The sequence below is a fragment of the Varroa destructor genome, unplaced genomic scaffold, assembly GCF_002443255.2.
Source record: "Varroa destructor unplaced genomic scaffold, Vdes_3.0 BEIS01000002.1, whole genome shotgun sequence".
Classification (NCBI taxonomy): domain Eukaryota; kingdom Metazoa; phylum Arthropoda; class Arachnida; order Mesostigmata; family Varroidae; genus Varroa; species Varroa destructor.
The window spans coordinates 22,684,307-22,707,942 of record NW_019211455.1 but is presented as its reverse complement, the minus strand read 5'-3'; the positions used below and the strand labels follow the sequence as shown (position 1 = coordinate 22,707,942).

The following is a 23,636-nucleotide window of genomic DNA, read 5'->3' as shown; positions in this document are numbered from 1 at the left end:
GTGTTTCTATTTCATCTTAATTTCACGACCCGTCGTTTGTTATGGGATAGTATGAGAGGAACGATACTTTAGTCAGCTAGACTTGCGCTCAGGTCCGCTCAAATTCAAATTTGCCCGCCCATTTGGCGATTTTTTTTCTAACAGTCAAAAAATCAATTACCAGTGAAAGAAAAGAATAACTGGATATCTCAGCAGCGACTCAAAAGCTGTCAACACAGATATATATATATATATATATATATATATATATATATATATATATATATATATATACGTATATTCGCATTTTGTTAATAAGATTGTGCATAGTCATTTTGTGATTATGCGCGATAGCCTGGACTTCCACAAAAAAAATCGTCGGAAAAAAACTATTTCTGCTAAAACGTTCCGTCTAGCTCTGGTTTTGTTCTAAATAATACTAAGCAACTTTTCGACCCTGTTCATTCATGGTTAACGTAGTTTGATCAATGATCCTAAAACAGTCTAGAAGAGATGTAATCTTAATTATATTTCATCGAGTAATATATCATCAGGTTCTAAACGCAAACGTATTTATTGCTTTTTTTTTAAAGTTCAAGTATTTTCAGATATGATGAGTTTCCCCACTTAGTGGCGGCTTTCGAATTTGTTAATTCGAACCTGCAAAATGTATTTCATTTCTCTTCGTATTTGGTGGGTCACGTTGTTCAAGAAATGTAATTCATTAGAGGAAGCGCGTTTCATTTAGAGAATCGTCGCTCTACAGCAACTCTGTATGGCAGCACAAAGACTGTGAAAAGGCTATAATAAGATTAACCGATGGAATTGGTGAAAGCGGAATCCGTATATAGGGCATCAAGTAAATAAAGGGTTGGTACCCGACAGAGTAGAAAAGTTCCCCACCTGCTCTTGTGACTTTCAATGCTTACGTATTGAATTTCCGTCGACAAAACCGATGTTATTATGGAAACAGTTTTAGACGGGTACAAAGTAGAGAATTTTTCGTTCAAGGTGGATATTAATGCAGTTCAAATATACGAAGCGATCGGAAATCGTTCTTGGTAGATACTAATGGTGTAATTATCGATGTTAGAAAGAGGTTCGTTAAGGGGAAATTTGTTTTGAAAATTGCATTCTACAAATCGTGGCTCTCATAGTCTTGCTTAACTGCATAATCGACAATCGTCCTGCAGCTTAACTGTTAGTTTTTTTTATTTACCAAGCGACTCAAGCGTTCCGTTGGCGTAGCACTCTTCTAGCCAAATTCGTTCAAGCCCAAAATAACCAAGGACCATATTTAGACTTCCTGACGCCGGAGAACTCTTTTTCGGCCGACAAACCCTACATCGATCTGCATAAACAAATGGTAGTCTTAGGGAACCAAGTCTGGCAAATAAACTGCCTGAAAAGGAACGTTCCACAACAGCTCAAAGATGGTACTTTCAAGATTCTATGGGGCAAACGTCATGCAATAGGCTCACTTCGCCACTTGCTTGTCTAGCAAAGCACCTTTTCTTGCTAAGTGAACTACCTAGTTTGATTGGTTAACAGTTTTATAATGTTCTTCATCAGCCTTAATCAAGAAGGTCCACTTCTTGTTGACAGAAAGCATCTGGAACAAATTCAAGGGGTTATTTATTCTATCCGATTCCATCAGGCGAGTGCCCATTAGGCCATGCTTATCGATGTTTGTCCATGAGTAGGCCATTGTGCCACCTTCTGTATTTTCACACGGCGCCGATGATTCGGCACTGTTTACTAAGCCGCACGCAACTGCTCAATGAATTTTTACCGAGTTTGAGCAGATTTTTTGTTTAACTTTATTGCGTAATCTAGTAAACCGTTTCGGCAACTGCAACACATTACGAACTAATATCCAACGTAAAATGAATCCGTAAAATGAATTTTGTTGCCTAGCTAATACCTATATGTATTTGATAACTGGACAGAATACAATATTTCAAGTGACGCTTTCGAGACTCCATTCGGACCTCTAGTTCGCTACCGCTAAGTCTAAACAAAAAAAAAGGTTAAACGACCTTGCTAGATCGATTCTAAACCAAAAAGTGAATAAAATTTCAAAATGATACCTTCCCGAAAGCTCGTACAAAGTTTGAGGTGACAAATTTAATACTGCAGTCGATATTACGAACTTCTATGCATTTACAAGTTACACTCTTAGGTTACTAAATTTATCACTAACGTAAGTGACAAACGATAAGCATCCTTTGGTTTGTTACGAGCGGTCAGTTGCCAACGGCTACCATCCCGCGATACGCAGCAAGCAAGCGTCAGGTCACATGCAAGCGCAGAACTCCGGAATCTCGGCAGCGCAAGCTTAAACGTACTCAATTCTAATGAAACAGCAGATCAGTGACATCTACCAGCCAATTTAGCTAGAAAGCCGTCGAGCATGAACTTACTTGAGATCTATGATGAATATAAAGGTTCAGTATATTTTATGTGCGAATTAATAAATCTCAAACCGCGAACCCGTCTGATGATTGTGCCAAGATCCAGATTGTTACTCAGTATAACTAGTAACCTGTTCTATGACCCGCACTTTGCTATCTTACTGGATTCTTGTTATTTGTTATTTATGTTAATCTTGTTATTGTTTGACTCGCAATATCGTCTGCGGATCATTGGAACAATGTTGTTGATCTAAGCGCTTCGACAGCAAAGCTTTGTGTAGAGTTTTAATTTTACAATTGGCAATTGCGGCATCATTCCGCCTATCATTGACTATCGTCGCTACTAAATGTGTGGTCTTAATTCGAAACCAAACGTACACCGACCTTATTTCGCTTTGCCAATCCGTTTGAAGTAGTCCTTGATGGCAGCACTGCACGTTAAACTTGAGATTCCTATTCCGTTCATATACGCTTGTTTTGGCGCTACGACGTCGGTAAAATCACTGGTAAAAACCCGCCAGGCTGCCTTATTTTTGATTGTTGACACTGTTTTCATCCCAGATAGGTGCGATCATCCGACGATATCGCAGACTCGAGTCCTTAGATCCGACCATCAGGTTTGGTAAAGATTTCGGATAAATGAACATATTTATTTATAACTGTTTCGTTTCAGATTCGAGGAGAAAACTCAGAGATGACCGACTCAGCGGAATCGTTCAGAATCATAGCAGGCGTCAGTACTGTGACCTTTATTAGGTGAGAACTATTGCGATTTCTTTATACGAACACAATTCTTCAGAGGGATGTTAGTGTCGTTGTACTATTTAACTCTGTATTGTGAATAATACAGCCGAATAGTAATGGCGAGAACAAACGAAAGATGAGGCCAGGTTATAGTCAACGAGTGATCACGAGGCCCAATGTTGCTTAGTGCCGACGGCCTCTTCTAAATAGGTCTATTCATACACGTACGTGTGTGATCTGGTATCGGTCGTTAACAAGTCAGCAACATGATCAGTCAAAAAACATTTAAATAAGGTTTACAAGTAATGCATCATTTTATGGAGGGTTATATGGCTCAGCGATAGAAAGGCTCAGTGATATGGTGGTATGTGATAGTTGGTTGGTGAAACACGAGATTTTTCAGAACTATTATAGCAAATATAGAGACTTATATTATCTAAAGATTAACTTAATTATTTTCCCTTGCATTTGTACCATGCACCATTTCCTCTACACCATGACGCGAAACGACTGCGACTACCAAGATAACAATTATTCCCAAGCGTGCAAACACTCTACTCGATGTATCATGGCTATTCGAGCGCGTCTCGCTTAGGCTGCTCTGGTATTTTTCCGTTTCTGACAGCTGCTAAAAAAGCGCACCGCTGCCAATGGCTTGTTGCTGGCAGATCCATTTTTATCGTTCCGTACTTTCTTTGACTTATCCATATCCAAGTGTCATCCCGTAGCGAATAATAGTTGACCAAGCGGCGTTCAGACACCGCAGCAAATATTGTCTATGCAAATTTCTGGCCTGACAGCCCCTAGCTGTTGATCGTTATGTCCTTTATAATAACGATTTCACACTTTACTGGCACGAAGGCACATCTCGAACCCCCCTACAAAGGCCATTCATTTGCAAACAACTGAGGAAGAGAGCGCGCGTCTTTCTTTCCTCATTGCTATGTATCTTGCTAGACTAGCTTTACCACTTAACTGCATTCATCAATACACCTTCGTTAACCCTTTGCTGTAAAAAAATAGGGCATTCAATGCAAGGTAGAATGAAATACAATTACGTGCCTTTCGTTTAGTTTACACGTGGACATTTGCAAGAGAATAAGGCTGCGGGTCGAGTCTGATCCTTCATATGCGGTCTCATTCATTGGTGCCTTCTCGATAACTTTTTGCTGAAGACTCTACCTCTCCATTATTGCAAATACCTTGATGGCCTTTAGTCCCCAGAGGTACATACAGTCAATAGTTGCATTTTCAATAGGTTATCGAAACTTGCCGAAATTAAACCCAGTCATAAGCTGGCCGGTGGCTACCTATAAATAGACTAGTCAATAATTTACTATACTTAGTAGAATGATCTATTTTACAATGCACTTGAATCAACTTTAACGGTACTAGATTTTAGGATGTCGGTATATAGTTTATGCCAACGGTGTCGTGCGCTAGCTGGATGAGTAAAGCGCTACGGCATGATACGCTAATGGATAGAAAACGGTGAGGGTCATGTCGAAAGAAAGAACGTGATTGGGCTTTTGATTGATTGAATGTAATGAGCTGTTACGATGATTGTGTACCTACTCGTTTTACAGTAATAATCATTAACTATATATGGCACTCTTATGATTTCCTTTCTATTATACCACTACTTAATACAATATTAGTTTCGGGTGGAATAAGGGCTAAAAGCTGCGCTCGAGCTGTTATAGAGGCACTAAAAAGCAAAGCGGAAATATTTGCACACGAGATAAGTCGCTGGTGCCGGTTGAGGAGGGTAGGGTGCACTGACTTACAATGAGGTTCCTCGAATTTAGTTAGTGGTCTCGCGTTCTGGGTAACATTAGATGGGGCATAGAACATAGGGCAACTTACCAAATGAAGCCATGATGAATACCAGCCAAGATGAAAATTACCAAATGAATACCAGATGTTTGGTGGGAGGCCACACTTTAAGTGTGGCCGTCTATATACCGTACATTTCCTTCATGGAGACCTCGTGGATGTCTTCTGTTATAGATTACTTCGTGTAGTGGTTATAATCACATATAGGAAGCTAAACAAAGAGAAGCGTCAATTATCTAACAATACTGTATATGGCAATGCTTTTAAAATATTAATTTTTTCAACAATTGGTTAACTTCTTCAGGACATTCGATAGTTATCAATTTATTTCGATATTCTACATTTCGTTTTTTACGTGCGATATTGCCATCGGGCGATCGATCAAACGGCTGGCTCTCCGCCCAGATGCCTACCGAGACCACAGTGTGTCCCTAAGGTTGGCATGCATGTACGTTGCCCACTAAGCTATCGCTTCGACACTTTAGTCTTCGAACGTCCTGGATTCAAAAATGTTACGTCCTTCTCATCTTCATTACTCTGCTTAAATTCTGATTTTGATATTATATGGTTTTTATTGCATTACTATGGTACAAATAGAAGTGGCAGTTTCATGCGGGTTTACGTGTGACCTCTGTTAGTTCCACGCAATTGCGTGTCTTCAGAAAATAGAAACGCTGCATTACTATTGCACTATACACATTCATATATTTCTGACACGATACTAATGATCTTGCCAGGATGAAGGGACTAAATTGTATATAATATGAAGATATGCAAGATGTATGTCTAAATAAGATGAAGTCATATCGAAGAAAAAGTCGTTTCGGTAAACTCTCGTGCATGTAGTTGCGGGGTTGTTCCGTATAGAAGCTAGCTTGAATCTAGTTTACACGTCGACACAACGGCATCACGATCTGTCCTCTTTACGGCCGATTACATCTTTATAACTCAGGTTGTTCACTAGCTGGAAAGCCACACGGACGGAGATCATTAGTCAGTTTTCGTTAGCCATTCAAAACACCCAATTAGATAGAGCAGCTTTTACGCCCATATGGTTAGACACATAGGGCCTTAAGTTCAGAAATGGAATAGCTGCGTATTAGCGTTACAGTAATATTTAATGAGAACATCTTGACAGACGAGCTTGTTGCCCCTTTTTTGTTTTTGAGGAAGTTAGGGGCTAATACATTATGCGTTCGGCTCTAGTTTTAAGAAATTCGCTTGTTAGAGTAGCACTTTCACTCATTAAACCGTGAGCCACGTATCCTTAGACCCTGATTCGGAACAAAGCTTACAAAGACAGCACGTAGGGTTGTAACTTCATTAGTCACGTTGTGGTTCATCCTCCTGTCGAGCCTTCCGCTACACCAGCGCCACAAAGTTTTGCATAGGACCTCATCCCTGGCCCTTTCAACGTCTATGTATCAGCATTCCGCGTGTACTTGCCCGTCCGCCAGAAAGGTTCCATCCCTTTGAATTGTTGTTTCGTTTGTCAGTTGCTTCGATGGAATTGTCTGGCCGCAGAGGCCACCGTACATCATAGTAAATGACCCGTAGGTGAATGAAGTAGATTTCTTGTAGCTACCTCAGAGTGGCAGCTAACAATAATCGGCTATATAAATATTACATCCAACTGATTGAAAGTAAGGAAACAAAATCGAAATCGATTTGGCTTATTTAGGATAATTACCTAGTAGTTATTACTTTATTTTCGATGGGGGAAAGAAAGTAGTCTGGCCTAAAGCTCTCCTTTCCCACACTGGTCTTTCTAGCAGCATCGCCGAGTGTCTTTGCTGTACGAATCTAACTCCTGAGATGCACGCTACTTCGACATCTTTAAATAACTCGACAAACGTGCATAGGTACGTCGAGCATTTTGCAATATTTATTCATATTTAGTTCTAGGGTTAGCCTTTGTCACGGCCGTGGCTGCCCAGGTTTGTTATGTCACAACTCCAGGTTGGGAAATTATGATTAGCGTTTCTTAGAGAGTAGCAGTCATCTGTTGCCGTCGTTCTGATGTCTACATTAAAAGGTTACTGGTGAATCCTACCCACTACGCAACAGATTTGGAAAAAAGGTCAAAATGGCGCTGGGACAAATGGACGGTTTATGAAACCAGCGAGATTTTAAACGAGACACCATCAAGTTGAAATGAAGGTAAGCGTCTGACTGTCGACGTATCTATATACACGCAACTAGACTGTACATCGAAAAATCATATATTTGTCCGTTGTCTGCGAGCGTTACTGCTACCGCCACGATTAGCCTGTCATCCAAGATAGTTTGCGCATTTTTACGGATCCTTTCAAAGAGCCTACGTAGCATCTCTTCTGTAGTCGTCCAGTAGAGTGCTTGCTCTGATCTAAAGCTTTTTGGAAATTTCCTAGGTTGCTAATAGGATCGTGGGTAAAAAAGCCCTGGTGATAAGACAAACGGCCCGTATCGACTGTGACACTTCGTATATGTCACCTTCGAATGAGTCAGTATGTAGACGTTTTATGTACGAAATGGTAAGACGGCGCTGTGAAAATTGAATATTTCTATTACTATTGATACATTTAAAAATACTCTACTGTCTATAACATGCAGTGAAGTCGTAATAGGTAAAGGTGCTCCATTATGGCTATGTCACTATCGCGTTACCTATCATTCTTGCATTAAAGAATTGATATCAACAACAACAGCAACAGCAGCAGCAGCAGACCAATAGTAGAGAATCCCAATTTCTTACTGAATTCGTTTCATGGCTGAGAGGTGAAATCAACGGTTATAAGGTTTGTGCTTGTAGATCTAAGGGCTGCGTATTTATGCATCAGTTTAAGTTTCGTAAGAATTTCAGACGTTTTAACGGCCGTATTCTTTCAACCTATGTATATAATATCTTCGTCAATCGGGCCGCAACATTTAAATTGGTATATTCTTCGTGATGCACCGTCTTTCTATCATTTCTACAGCAATATCCCATTGACTATAAGATCTCTATTGCTTACTGGTGTTCGATATACTCACCAGATGATTTCGCAATTCAATTGTTGCTGTTATTTGTCGATGAGCATCAAGCTCCTAAGTCACACACGCTCGTGTGTTATTTGAAGTCGATGAGAAACATAAGTTCCCGTTAGGCTACCGGCTATAGGCTATCGCCGACGTTCGAACGCTGACGAAAAAAGGCAAGTTTGTAAAACAAGTGCAGATAAATCATGATCATGCATAATAGGCTGAAAGGCGCTAGTTTTTCGAGTAAAGCTTCCAGGCAGGAGTTGTTCATGAGAGTATAATAGAAAGCAACTTTAGAATTCAAAAGGGTGGCATAAAAAGGAAATAGACATCATTGAAAACACCGTTTGTTATGATTGAAAACACATATTTGACGGCACGTAATGTAAGAAGGCCCTAAACGTTGCCAACGGGTAGACAACTGATCATCGTTAAGTGAATCGAAGAACTTGATGAATATTTCTTGTTCATTGGATAATAGGCTCAAAAATTTCACCTACCTTGACCTTGCTACTCTGTTCGTGGTGTGAGAAATTTGCATTGTCTTAGTGTCCGTAACAGCAGAATCATACCTTTGCTGATTATCGTATAAGTTACCCATGCTATACAAGGGACTTAATTCTTATATTGCATACTAATCATCATCGGAAGGTAGTCTAGGAAAGCGTTATCGATGCCCTGATAGTCTGAGCTGATCACTGGTAGATTAGATAACAAGGCCGACTGTAGATAGGCTTGTGTAGTAATTGTAGGCAAAAACTCTTGCGGCAAAAAACTGTGTTTAAACATAAAACGCGTGACTTCCATATGGCAGCATGTGTTTGGGATGCTGACGCAAGGAAGAACAAGTAGACATATATGTATATATTATATAAGTTTATTTCACAGCTGCTCAGTTATAATGCTTTAGCAAACAGGTATGACCTTTAAACCTGCGCAACTCTCATCGTATCCTATTCATCCGGAACTGATATTCGATGAAACATCCCTAGCAGACGACCCTGAAAGCCCCAATACTTGGGCGTGTAAACTGTACTTGCAGCTAAATTGTTTGATGAGACGTATAAGCCGTGCGCCTATGAAAGAAATCCTGCACTTCAAAAAGATGCACATCTTACTTGAAAAAAAAAAGTACATTTTTGTTCCCACGCGCATCATAGGTAGGCTCGCGCCAGAAACTTCACGGAACTATTTGCACGATAAGCATTGCTTTAAGCGAAGGAACGAGTGTGTTAATTTACGTAAAGGACGTCGCTTTATTTAACTGTATTTTATAAGGTCGAAAATCTACAGCATGGATGATTCGCTGAAGTGGACTTTAAAATGAGCGTTTGTCTTAAGCTAAGCTGACTCATCATTATCGCGCTGTGAAAAACATACGATTGAAGATGAAGGATTGTTGAACATGGAGTTCAGCTCATGGATGACTATGCACCTAGAAGAAATCATGTAAGCGGTTACGATGAAAAGACTACGTGCGTTGATATTTGGAGGCCTTGGTGACACGATCAAGAAGAGTTTATGTCAAATACCTTAATGATACCTTATTATCCTGACCAGTCGAAGAGCAGTTATCATGCTTCATTTATTTCCAAAGTAGAATTTTCATATGAAATTGGACACTGTTTCGGTAGTGCCAGGGGCAACTAGCACCGATGGTGCAATCGGATAGTTGACGAGCTGATCTCGATCAACGCTCGCGCTTGACGGACCGCGCGGTCCCGCCGTAACTGTGGCAGCGTTTAGCGACTCCAGTAGAGTCAGTTTAACTAACAGATATGGTACCTGCTCGCGGTTTCAGCTCAGATGCTGGCGTTGAAGAAGTATTGCTTAAAGTTTATATGTTGCTGATTTCATTAATAATGAGTACAGCGGCACGCAATTGCAATTATTATAAGTGTAGCGGGGCACAGTACCCTAATAGTTGAGAGTGTTCGTTTGGCAAGGAGTAAATACAAGGCTTAATCCTTAGCCGTATATCCCCTATCGGGGTTCTGTAAGTGTTGCCGCCAATCTAATGCGAAAAATATTCCTTTTACGCATATGGGGATTAGATATATTTTCGGTATTTCTGCCTACGACAAACGAGCTTGCATCATAACGGAAAATTGTGAAACAAACTAGGTAGCAAATTAGTAAAGACGCATACTTTGTGCTTACCGTGTGCTGATTACCGTATGCCAAATGGATCCAGTTAAATCAATGAATTGTGTCAACTTTTTTATGTTATTGTGTCACGTGGGTAAGATAGAATTACGTTCACTGTACGTTTTTACAGCATACAGAAGCAGACGTCATCAAAGAGAAACGCAATGCACTAATAGCATGCTGGTTGTTTCCATTGCTATGCCATTATTATCAGTTCTCTGTTACCCAAGGGAGTGTTTCAGGTTTGTAACGTTATGTTACATGTGTATGACCTGCTCGCGTCATTTAATACCTAACGTTTCATGTAACATCGTTTTTGTCGTGACCTGAGTAAAATTTGGTCAGTCTATATATGTATATATATATATACATAATGCAGCATCTGCGCCATGAACAGAAACATATGGAACATGTAAAAAGAAAAAGGAAAAAAACGAGCAGATCTTGGCAGAATCGTTATGTCTAACAAAATTGTCCTTTTAAACTAGTGGCGGCAAGACAGTCGATCTTGAAAACACAATAAACTATCTATAAAAAAAAGTCAACGATTTACACGTCATCAAAAATACGAGCCTTATGCGTTACGGAAGGTCAGGGTCCAGCAAAGAAGTAAAAGTGCTACATCAGCATGTGATTCTGACCAAACATTACGCTCTTCAGTCACACAACGATAGACAATGTCTGCCGTTCATTTAGTACGATGCATGCGACGCACCATAGCAGACCAATACAATTAACTGCTTTCTGCACGTCTAAAACGGGCCAGTGAACACGATTATAGTAGAAGACGAACATACTCATTATCTACTACATGTAGAAGCCAGCAGAAAGTTGCAGACAAACCTACCTAAAAGCATTAGGAGCGCGCAGGCGTGCTACGAAAGCTATTGCTTCAGAACAGTTCACGGGAAAGAAAATCTATCAATGTGTTAATGGGTTGAGTATCGACTACAAACCTTCAGATTTTTATAGAAAAATATCGTATTACGCTATGTTTATATATTTTACCCTGAAGATAGGCCTTAGTGAATTTTGGCCGACTCTGGTTGGTCATAAAGGTCATTCGAACACATTCAAACCACGAAAGTGTACACAGAATCCTTCTGTTATCCTTACACAGATGGTACTATTAAAACTGGATTACCTATGACATAGGAAATTCACTAATGAATTACTACGCCAATTTTCTTTTGTGACAGCGGTAAAGCGGGTTTAGACGCTGCGAGTAGCAAACGGAGTAGAAAAATTATGATTACATTATAACAACAACAAATATATAAAAATATGTTTTTGCAAAAACAATTACGATTTTCTATTTGAAATGTATTTGATTAACTATCTTTTGTCTTGCGTCGCCTGCATAGTTAAGTGTGAACCGAAATCTTGTGCCTAAAGGGTAGCACTATTTCGGGGATGCTTAAACATTGCCACGCATATATTCGGTAGAATTTACTTATTCACTTATAGACTTGCCATCTTATTATTATGATTTATGTTGTACGCTTTGGAGCAATTATCTAAAAATTCGCTTTTTTATACGTGTTATTATACAGTATTACAATAACGACAACATTGCAGAACGCAAAGTTGTCGTTACTCTCTGTTCTGGCCTTAAGTCAGAGGTGTGTCAGCTTATGGGTCTGGTTGTAGTTGTACCAGTCCTATTTTCTATTCCTCGCCGCTTTTATGTGCCTCTTACAATCTGGGCTTAGAAAAGTCAGTACACGATTTGTTGGAGATTGAGCATATTTGCCGGTGGTTAGGCAAGATGCATGTAAGCCGGGTTCTGTAGATATCAATCCAAAAAATATAGCTAAATTGAATCTACTCTCTAATTAAACATCTACCTTTTCGATGAGTTTCCATACATTTATACCTACCTATTCGTTATATACTTATATGAACCGCTTGAAAACCTATGATCTGACATTCCTGTTTAGCAATATCTAAATTATGTTATAGCCCATATTTATAGCTTAGCATCTATAGCAAAGGGCTCGTATTTTAACCCGAACAGATCTTTGTCTTCTCCTTTAAGGTAATTTCCAATTCTTTCCATTGATTGTTAGTTTGTTATCTTTCCATATACATACATCAGTAAGTGATTTTGCTACTTTTACTTGATTACGGGCGAACAATTACCGGAAAGTTCCCCAACAAATGTTGAGTGCGAAAACCCCTACGACTATCAGAGCCATGCGCAGACAACTAATACCATTGGCAAAAACTAATACTACAAAACTATGTTACATTATTAACAAACATACATTTATATATAGAAAAAAGTCTAAGCGGTGCTTTCTGCAGGGAAAAAGAATGATCGATTCTAAATTTTCCCACCATAAGTGGTAACACAGCTTACTAAAATGGCTATAATGGTTCATCCGAATCATACTGACTAATAGTCTTAGGGCACTAGAGGTACAGACACACAGTGTTCCGTAATGAAAGCCACCCAACCGAAGTAATATTTGGTGGCAAATCTGATCTATTTTCATTTCGCCGCGACATATTATACCGCATTCGTTTCAGTTTTCTAGCATTTATCCGATCTGGTCGGATGACACAATACAGGAGTTCGGTTATCTAGGTTATGGAAATCTGATTTGATTTCCATGACCTAGATTTGAAGTGACTCGGTAATCCGACATGCCGACAGATAGGTTTTATGAACAAGATGTTTCGGTTCAATTAAAACCCGTTCCCATTTTATCCCTAACGCAATTTTCAATGACGGGCAGCTACTGCGTTTCGTCTCACGTTACTCAAACTGTTTTATTCGCTAAAAAGACATGTTGTAGGCACTAACTAATTGATCTGTGAAGTGGTCTGACAGACTGAACGACTGCCTGCGTTAGATACACTTCAAGGTTGGAGATTGTGGGTTTCTGAAAGCATCTTGAAACTAGGTACGCCAATATGCCCAAATAGTACATCGTTAGTATCCTACTAAAGGCTGGTATCGTTCTGGTTTCCCTTCTCTAGCAGCCTTGGGTACGTTGCTTTAGGGGGAAAGCAGTGTGATTTACCAAGCTAGAAAAAACGAGCATGCTCAAAGTAATAACAGGAGTCGCATCGGTGCTATGTGTAGACATGATGTTTATCTTTTCAATTTGCTCCGTAAAGCCAGACATGCGCTGTGCGCGAGGCGGCCTGTGGATTTAAGGCACATCTGTGACCGCGTTCGTATTTACCGAATGCTTCACTAATGTGCTTGTCGTGGCTAGCGACGCCTACACATGGATGAAACGAGCACGTTCTTACGTGAGCACAGTCGTATTTGCTGAGCAAATATGCACGCCACCCAACAACTGGTGTTCTTACGGCGACGAGTTGTATTAATGCATTTTTCGGAAGTGAATCAATTAAATCGACAAGCCTCAATGTGTAACAGACGGATATGGTAGCTAACAGTGAAGTACAATAAAACATCGTTATAGAACAAAGGTTACGTGTTATAAGTATTTCATCGAAGAAGATCAGGGTCGCTCCCTGATCCCATTGATGGCATGTGGCTTTTTCCTGCCACAAAGAATTGCATGCGCGACAAATAACCCGATGAAGCTTGTCCTAATCTATATGTCCTGCTCTGTATACAGTAAATTAGAAGCGGATGGAAACCTGTTTCCAGTCGTAAACTTAAGCTTTCCCAATTCCGTATCTTCTTTAATGTCTCCTATAGTATGAATCGTAAGGGGATGTATATGTATAAGTGATCATGGTCAATTGCAGAAACGGGGCAAATGCAAGAGCTGTAAAAAGGAGTGCATTTTTAGCGAAAGTCACCATGTCTCTCTTTGGCTGTTTAATCAGGTTTCCATTGTTTGGTGTAGTCCGTGCAATGAATGACATGAAATAATCACATGGTCATGTTTGTTCTTAATTCAGTAGAAAGAAAGACCAACTTTAGACAGTGCTGTCTAAAGAAATGGACAATTGGTTTCCTTACAAACAGTACGACAGAACTAATAATGCCTTTGGTTGATCATCGTCGAAAGAAATTGAATTCACTTCAATGCCTCTGAAACTTCTGCGAAATTCTTGGTTCGAAATTGGTCAGCGGTACACCGTTTTGTCTCGGCATTGCGGCCTAACCGAAGTGGATGGACGCTTGACCATTCTGATCTAGCCAAAAAATGAGAGAGTGGATGGATGGATGGTCTAGGTATTTATAATGGATAGGCTTGATCGCATCGGCGATCCAATTCAGTCGGTCCAATTTCAGCTAGACCTTAGCGGCTCTTCATACCGATTGAAAATGTTGACCTCTTTAACAGTGGACGGACAATACCCAGAGGATCTAGCTTCCGTTTCTTCAAACGGTGGTATTCTTGCGTCAAAATCGCCGCTACTAGCCCCGTCGGTTTTCGTCGCCGATAGTCTTCCATTGCTCGGCGTTATCGTTTGGCATAAAATCGGTTCACCGAAAAACGTTTCCAACCTGCGTGCCTACAGAACGGCCGACAGTTTCGACGGAACAAAACCTAAAACAGAATTATTAGGTGCGTTTTTAGTACCGTTGTTTAACTGACTAGCGGTTGTCCATAGTCTCATAAATGGTTTGACGCAGTTCTTGAAGAAAACGACGTGTGGAACTGTTTTGCCCCTCTAGAATGCATATATATGCACAAATGTGGTTCGTCTATGTATGGTGCGTTCACATCTATACGTAGCAAATCGTGAAGTACACACTTGTGCGATAATCTGTTAATTAAAGAGGTTACTGGCTTTCAGGCATCCATCGAGTATCCTTCTGGACAGACATAGCGGAATCGTTTTTTGCAAATAACCTCCAACATGAAAGCATTCCACACCAAAAAGCCGCTCATACAAAAAGTAAAATGCTGATCTTTTTTCGGCAACATCTATTTATGTGCGAAACTCTTTGAAACTAATGTACCGTAAATAACGTGGTAGCATTTTGTTGCACTAATATATCTGTCTATGCACGGATTCGGACCTAGATTACTACGAGTCTCTCAATTCTACCAAACAAACGCGTTGGTGATCGCGGCATCACAGGACCGTTTGGGAAAATGTAGTAGATGCTATCCGTGTGTTTGTATTAATATTAGTGGTAGTATTCTAATAAAAACTCGAGAAGAGTAAACACGTCCTGAAATCATGATGAACGAATGAAATACTAATTGCAGTTGTAATGGGAATCGTGTAATAGTTCTCATGTAGTTTTTAAAGCACTTATTGCTTCTGCTCTTGCTTGATCAGTGGATTTCTACAACTCTCAATGTTCATGAACTTATTTTTCTGTTTAGCAAAATCCAAGGGTCATACTGCACTGTGTTTTCCAGATAAAGTTACTATATTATTCAACCACTTAGGTTATTGAAGATGTTATGACGAATTAGTTAAGCGAAGATTGAGTCAGTGTCGTCGAGGTTCGAGCAACGGGAACCACAATTCTAATCGAAGCATGTTTAGCATCGAATCATATTGCTCAGCAGGCGAAGTCGAGTACATCTTCGGCTGGGATATTACTATTACCTCATAGCTAAAATACGAGATGACCACAGACGCCTGATAATAAAAGCTTCAATGAAAAGGCTTACGTTGTATAGTATGCACACATCGTGTCGTCGCTCATATAAGCGATCATGAGAACGCAGGCGTTTGGTCAGAAAAAATTCAGGTAACAGCAATATACAGCTGAGGTGTTTCCTGTTAATAAGCGTCAACCAGCTTCCAAGCAATGGCAGCGGTTTGTTATTATTTTTAACGTTTTTTTTTCATTATGCTACTTTATGTTGAAGTTTTACGTCCGGTATCGCCGTTGCTCATTTCAACAGTCGTTTGGCTCTCAGCACGAAACGAGGTGTATCTATTTCTGGATTTGAACCTGGACCATAATGTGTCCCTAAGGTTAGTAGACGTTACCCACTGAACTGTTACGCTAACTTAATTTATTTACCTAAAAACCGATAATTGCACAGTTTACTGATCCATAGATTTAATTTATTATTTAGATCCAATTTATTAATTAGATCCATAGTCTTAATTTTCCAATAAAGCATTTCCTTCAGCATTATGAACAGGCTGATATATAACGACTGCCGTTTCTAGCCTAACACATTTAACTAGCGAAATTACGCATATATATATATATATGAGACGATACTATCCCGGGAGTTCCATACTTGTTGGCTTACGCAAGGCAAATTCACATGAAGGTGTGCTAAGCGGCCTACTGGAAACACCTGTATAGGACGTGCCGTTTAAATGGTGCATCGAAATGGAGCGTCGCTAACAAATTTCAGTGAACAGCTGCAATACAAATTGTATTTGTCACGAGCTTTCGCTCAATATGCTTTGACAATGGTTTGGCAGTGAAGTTCGTAGTCACATATATTTATTATAGACACCCTAAAAAATAACACTTCAGCCTTGTACATACAAACCATAAAAATCAATAATTTTTTTTTTATCACTTATTCAAGGATTATGGAAATACTATAAAAAAAGAGTGGGATTGTTTTTTTTTCGGTCCAAGCGGGATGGTACCCATGCCCTTTAGAATTGACACCCAGCAATCTCAACACTCCCTCTGCGGAGGACATCCAGGCCCTCTCCACCTTTACCTCTCAAAATAACTTAGCAGTGGCTCATTCCAACTTCTCCAATATGGGTAATTTTCCTCTATTAGAGTTCCTCTTCGTTTTAACCTAATACATACTCCGACTCAGCTCCTAACCCCAACACTTATTATATATCTTCCGGTTGCCGCCCCCTCATGCCGTCCATAAATTCAGCCATAATTGTGACAGCCACTGCCAGCTGTTAAGCCAGTCACAACGATACCATCAGCTTTTTATACAGTCCTTAAAAACTATATGTTTTTTAATGCCTCAGCATTTTATCGATCTTCCTGTGTTCGCCTGTTCGTTTTCGGCCATTGTTAATGTAACTATCGTAAAAGGAGAAGGTTCTAAGGACGATCACAGCTATTGTCGGATTAAAGTCATTACCTCTTTTTTGCGAAGCTATTTTAGCAGTGTATATTTGTTTAGCTTAAACCGAGTTTGCAATCCAACTTTTACCTTTCTCTCTCCACTAGTCTCGCTTTCTAAAGGGCTTCTCCACTGAGGCAGCCTCCTCGTTGATGATAAGATGTGTATCATTAGTGGCAATGCGATGATTTCAGTTTTCTGTGAAGTCGCCAGGCCTTTATCTATTAAGATCTAGCTGTTATCATCCAACTACTACTGCCCCACCTGGAATTGTCTGACGATGTTTGCGCGAGATTTTCAAGTTGTGTAACTATAAAGATTCACCCAAGTCCGATCTGCAATAGTGCACTTTTCTAAAAGCATCGGCCAGAATATTGTCATTCGTTCCATTTCGTTTGTCTTCCACAGTAAAATACTCTTCAATTTAAGCAAAAATAAAAATTTCTGCATTTTATCCAGACCAGGCTATAATAATAATAATAATAAACACCTTGTCAACGACGATCAAGCTCAGGCTGCCTCTTATCTTTTTAGTATGCTCGATGTTTACTTGTCCCTAAAGCCCTTCCTTAATGAAACATCCAAAACAATATCAGTTCCTTTCGTTCTACCCGTCTTATCTTTGCTTCGCTTACTAATGGTAATCACCTCGCAGTTTAGTGACACTGCTACTTGGTCTTCTCTACACGGCGGTTTCTTTCCGCAACGCCATATTTATCGCCTTCGCATCAAACGCTCCCGTACCCTCTTAACTCACCTCAAGTGACTTAAGCTTCCAAAAAGACTAATCCTATTTTACAGATCCGTGCTTGCCCCTCTTATTTTCTCATTGCATGATGGTTTCGAAGATGGACGATAACTGGAAAATAAAGCAGCTCAATATTCTACTAAGCGATACTTTACATGTTAACACCAGAATTTAGCGTGCCTCCTCTATGCTTTCCTACTACTCACTTCACACATTTTTCCGACATGTCTCAGTTTAATGAATTTCGCCTTTGCCTTTGAGCCTGCTAATGAGTCTAGCTGAGACCTATCTTGAATCAGCTCCTCACGTTGTGGTCGTTCAGTTTACCCTCTACGTTCTCATGCATCGCTTACTTTACTCATCCGTAATTCCCGTTACCGATTGCTCCACCAGAGCTCCAATTACCAACTTCTTATGACTTAAAAGTATTAAGAAGGTAAAGAAATCTGCCTGAGTTCCTTAAAAAGTCTCGTCATTACATTTAATCGTGACCTCTGTTATTAACTCTTGGATAGTCCTTTCTTTGCTTTGCCCCTTAATCGTAACTGCTCCCCCACCATAACAGCTCAGTGAAGTCTGCCCTTAGCAGTCTTACTATTGTCACCCAACTAAATGCGTCAGCTTTTACGTCCGGTACCATTCTCAGGCATTCTACCGAACGGCTGGCCCTTAGTGGGAAACGAACTATGTATACGCTAGGATTTAAAGCCCGACCAACCCGTATCTCTCAAATTTACTAAGCAAAGACACTACCTGCTTTGCCATCGCGGCGATTACTGTTGTTACTATCATTAGTTTTACTGTTGCTAGGTGTTTTGTATAGATTCTCGCGCTAGCCCATTGCAACTCTATCGAAAACCACTCGATAAGTACCTCAGTGTAGGTATAGATCCAACGATTTGACTGGCCAACATCATAAATAAAAAAGTATAGGCTAAATCGAAAGGATAAGTAGTACATAATATAAGACTATATCACTAAACTATATGCAAATCCGATGGACGATTTTTTGCCATTTTTGTGGTAACATCATAATCCTATCACCGTAGAACTTTGATGGTCTACCATCTAAGCAGGAAACTCGTCAATATTTTGTCGACAACGAAAAAGTTTGAAAAGCGCCACATTTGTTGTAATCTTTTGCCAAACAAAAGTATAGAATCGACCAGTGGTCTGTCAATGCCGTGAGCTAAATTTATCTCCCACATCGTGAATTTTCTTTCGTCTTTTTCGTTGCTTATTTAATAGCTTAGTGGAAGTCATATAGGAACTTCTTGCTTAGGATCCAAGCAGTAACAAGCAAAATACAACCAGTAAAAATTCCAAAAATTAGCGCAAGTATAATCCTGCCTCGGGATGTCGATTATTCCCGCCCTGAATATTATGTTTATATTTCCATCGTTTACAGTAATAAAAATGCATACATGTAAAATACATACACCCAAAATATTTTCACGCGCTGAAGGACGCTAAAGCATTGTTCGCGTGTTCTCAGGGACGGATAGAATGTACATGAACTTTATTGTAAGCATCTAATGTATAGAAAAAAATACGACGGAGTTGAACATAGACGTTGAAAACTATTACTAGATGCTTAATCATCAATGATGATTATAGAGGCTTAACGAAAAATTGGAAAATTATCTATGGGGAAAATGTAGCTTACTTTCCACCTATTTCTACTTGTTCCACATAGAATTGCTTTTTTCTGAATAGAGTTACGAAGATCTGCAATATTATACCCAATTGTCGCAGTGAACAAGATTGAAGTTTTTGGGGAAAATGTTTGAAGGTGGTCGCAAAAACCATGCAGAGTCATTTATCGCCGAGCTAAACTAATTTCGAAGTAAATATATGATTTAGAAGCTTCTAAAGATAGGTTATTCAGGGTACAGGCTTAGATTTGATAGACCTTAGGCTGGTTCTCTTGATTGCGCAAGCAGCAACAGAACATATTCGGTTGGCTTGTTGTTATAGGTTTTTCGAGGAAAAACTAACTAATATTTATCTTGACCTCTGTAATAGTTTCAATATGATGAAGCCATGAGCCATGGCCATGGCGCCATCTTGTTCCACTGATGTTGCAGCGGTAAATTTGAATAGATATGGACATCCGAACTAGTATTCTCGAAATGCATTTAGTATGTTTGTATGACAAAATATGCTGAAATTTTGTAACATCATTACACTGTGATATTATTTACATCTATTCGTTGTAATTAGCTACACAACACAGTGTTGTGACCCGCGGTGTCATGACGATTGAGTTTGCAAATCTGTTCTGCGTCATTGTAGGAAAAGAACTTTCTAGAAGATATTTTGTTTATTACCTTTACAATTTAATATGCTTTATTACAAATTCGACTCATTTCGAATGTGTCATTGATACATTATTGTTAATAATAAACAGACCGTTTCGTTGTTGCCTAAGGCAGTCCACGACAAGCCGCTCCACAGCAGCTCATGGACATCATGTATATCTCCTGTTATGGACGTATACGGGGGTTAGTTTTACTATAGGGAGAAACGCATGGGGGATTTCGGAAGCGGAAGCAAGTTGACCAAGGACCAAAAACATACTAGCGTCACGTGTGTAGATCGCAACCTCAACTATAGCTGTTGATGCTTACCAGAGCCTGCACGAACTTGGTTTCAAAGTTTACGGCGATCAGGTTAATTATAATAGGAACGGTTGCGCGCAATGAACAGTTAACAACTACTTGTAATAAGGGTACTGTCGTGCGGAACTACGACATCTTATTTGTTGCCGGACAGCCAATCAGACACACGTAACAGTGAGGAAAAAACACACCGGAATAGCAATCGTATATAATTTCTGGTAGGTTCCAATATAAAACGGATATCTTAATGGTCTGAAAATCCGTGTAGATAACCGGGAGAACGTTCATTTTTTCGCTACGATTGATCACCTAAATTGTGAGAGAAATATCATCTCTGTACCTCTGTAGAAACAGAGACACGCCGATGAACTGTAGGAGTCTGTGCTAGTTTTTCGACATCGTTTTTATCAGTTGTTTTTGTTCCTAATACCTCTGCAGCCGTCCTATGAAAATCTATATGTCATTTGCAAATAAAAAAGAGCCAAAAGAGTCAAATTAATAATTTTATTGTTATTTTCTAATCGTATTAAGCACTCAAGAGTGAATTTGAAAGCTCTATGTGAAATAAGGTATTCTGCAATAATGCTCTTCTAGAAACTAATGAACAGGCATACGCTATTGACAACAATTAGTTAACAGAGCACAATAAAGTGTTCATTCAGGGATAAACATGTATTGGCTTCGTATAAAGACAAGGCTTCATAGCATCATCTATCATTTTGTAGCACCGTTAATTTATAATGATTTCAGCTTTGGACTGCCTCATTGAGACCCCGAAGCCTACGTAAGGATTACGTCCTTCTAAGTTCTCATAGTTTCCTCAAGTTTGCGAATATTTGCGGAGCTTTACTGTTTTAGTAGTTAAAACATAAGGTGATGGATCGCAGCCCGCTTCGACTTAGAAGGTTGATGGGAAAAAGCCCAAGCTGTACCTAAAGCCAGCATGCTGTTACCGAAATCGGATAGACTGGTTGAAATTGAAAAAATCTCGCCCAAGCGTAGATGCCTAATGATCTGGTGCAGCAGTTCGATCTTCTGTTAACTATGCCAATGCACGGAGTGCGTGCGCCGTCGACGCTTGAGGCTCGTCGTACTTCCCTGTTTGTCCCCTTCTCCCCATCGGAGCAAATAGCAAGGTTAATGATTTTCCGAAAGATTGATTGAAAAGATTTCTTTGATGAAGCTAAGGCTAAGAACTCTCTTAGGACACATTTTGACGGTCAGCTTACATCGTTCCAACATCGACTTCAGGGATTGAGAAAACGTCCCGAAAACTGATGCTGATTGAATATATCAGATCGGCGACAAGGAATAATGCTATTGGTCTCGAATGTTATTTGTGGGCCGAACGACGTAAGAAAAAAGTTAACTATATAGATGGGTACCGGAAAAGTAAGTTAGCATAGCATGAATGACATAGTAAAGACGTACGTAGGTATAAAAATGTTAAAAAGTTGTGAAGTGCTTTTTTGTTATGTGCTATTTTGCTTTGTTTGTATACATATATTTACCCTTTTTAGTAGACAAGAACGAGCTTCCGTCATACACTGATTGCGCACGTTTCATTTTCGTTTGTTCAACCTGTTCATATATTTAATCAAATAAAATTATCCCGAATATTATAAAATAACCGCGTTTTACTCCTATTACTACATTAACTGAATAGCAACTTCTTTCATATCAAGCTTACCTTATATTTGGCTGGTCCAGAGAGATGGTTCCAGGTAGCAGGAGAATAATAGTTCCATACTCAGTGAAGTAGCACTTATCCGTGTGTGCCAAATTTACTTGCTCCAAGCTCTGGTAGGAAAACGATGGAAAACTAGAGTCAACACTGTTCAAATAGTGCACTCCAATTAGCAAGTGGTCCTAACGGTGCTCCGTGAGATTACCGCATCCTTTTGAGGAAAACCCTCTCCCTTCTCACCTCTGAAGGTGACCGGGCTAAATGGTGTAATACTCAAATCAAACCATTTCAGTGTTGACCAGCGCGTCGGCCAAGGTCACCCTTAGTAATCAGCGAAATCTTTTTCAAATATATATATATATATGCCTTTTGGACTATACTATCCATCACAGTTCAATGTGCTTCCACTTGTGTGTGTGTGTGTGTGTGTTGCCACTTCCGGCTTGCCATGCCGTTCGTCATAATAGCATCTTGTGGGTTTTTTTTTCCATCGGATTCCACATCCAGCACCGTACGCGTCATCTGTCTGCATCGCGGCGTACGGCTAGCACCAGTGTATCCGTACGTGTTCGACGAGGAAGGCACGTTGAAACATATAAAGGACAACGCTGTGGCGCTGAGGGTAACGCTCAATTTCTATATTTATAGCATCCACAGAACCGCTACCATGCTGTCGCTGGCTTTGTACGCTCAAGCCACATATAGCGGGAACACTAATTTGATTTGGGCTGAATTACCGGTACTTTCGTTATGTCCCGTCTTGCTTGTCTATACAATAGGAAAACTACGCAGTATAGCGTGGCACCTCAAGCTCTCGTCGTCTGGAACGCTCGGTCGGCTCCAAACATAGTCTCTGTTCTGCCTACACATGAACTAGCCGTGATACAGGGTGATGATTTGTCTACAGGTTTATCCATCACTCGTGCCGTTAATTCATTACGATCTACATTAGAAAGCTGAGCGACATTACACGGTGCTGCACCGTCAAGAGGCGGCGTGCAGGAAAACTTCAGCAGCAGGAGCTGCCGCTGTTTGTGGGTACAGGCAAATGTAGTTTTATTGTCATGATAGTCGTTGTTGTTATAATAGAAATCTATAGTAAAAAGGAATTTTTATGTTTATCTGCCGTGCAAACCTCGTCCATTCACTTGTTTCTGGGTTCGTATCGATTCGACGCTATCGTTAAGGCAGTGGCTTAAATTAATTGCTATCTTTAATAAAGCGGTATTATGTTTTCTTTGGCTTGAATAACAGTCGCCGCCTTTAGCGAATTACATACCACAACGTTCGCTGAAGTTAACATACGTCCTACAGACGTGTTCTGTATTGTATGACACTGAGGCTAATTAATTTTTTTTAAGTTTGATCTCGGTGGGTAACACTTACTGACTGGGACAAGTCGCTCACAAAACCCAAGAATATAAAACAATAACAGTACTGACATATTATATTTCGAATTTTTTGCTGTGTTATCAAATCAAGTAATCGGCAAATGCA

The 23,636-nt window shown here is 39.9% G+C and overlaps 1 protein-coding gene and 1 long non-coding RNA gene across 3 annotated transcripts in view; one reads left to right on the top strand and one right to left on the bottom strand.

Annotated features, from left to right (window-relative positions):
- The first annotated feature begins 2,633 nt into the window (after positions 1–2,633).
- LOC147757527 (uncharacterized) overlaps positions 2,634–23,636 on the top strand; it is a 60,220-nt gene continuing 39,217 nt past the window's right edge. Inside the window, exons 1-4 of one of the 2 annotated variants that reach the window (XM_086978511.1) lie at positions 2,634–2,899; positions 3,067–3,149; positions 6,746–6,835; positions 7,009–15,883. In XM_086978511.1, the coding sequence (XP_086834637.1) occupies positions 2,816–2,899; positions 3,067–3,149; positions 6,746–6,835; positions 7,009–7,126 (375 nt within the window). In that variant the 5' untranslated portion in view covers positions 2,634–2,815 and the 3' untranslated portion in view covers positions 7,127–15,883. Of the gene's footprint in view, positions 2,900–3,066; positions 3,150–6,745; positions 6,836–7,008; positions 15,884–23,636 lie in introns of those variants that run through there. The other variant, XM_086978513.1, reaches the window with a different exon arrangement.
- LOC147757528 (uncharacterized) lies at positions 5,294–22,478 on the bottom strand. Its single transcript, XR_015319871.1, has 3 exons — positions 22,143–22,478; positions 21,964–22,033; positions 5,294–5,937 (listed from the first exon to the last, which is right to left on the bottom strand). It is a non-coding gene; the product is annotated as an uncharacterized LOC147757528 (long non-coding RNA).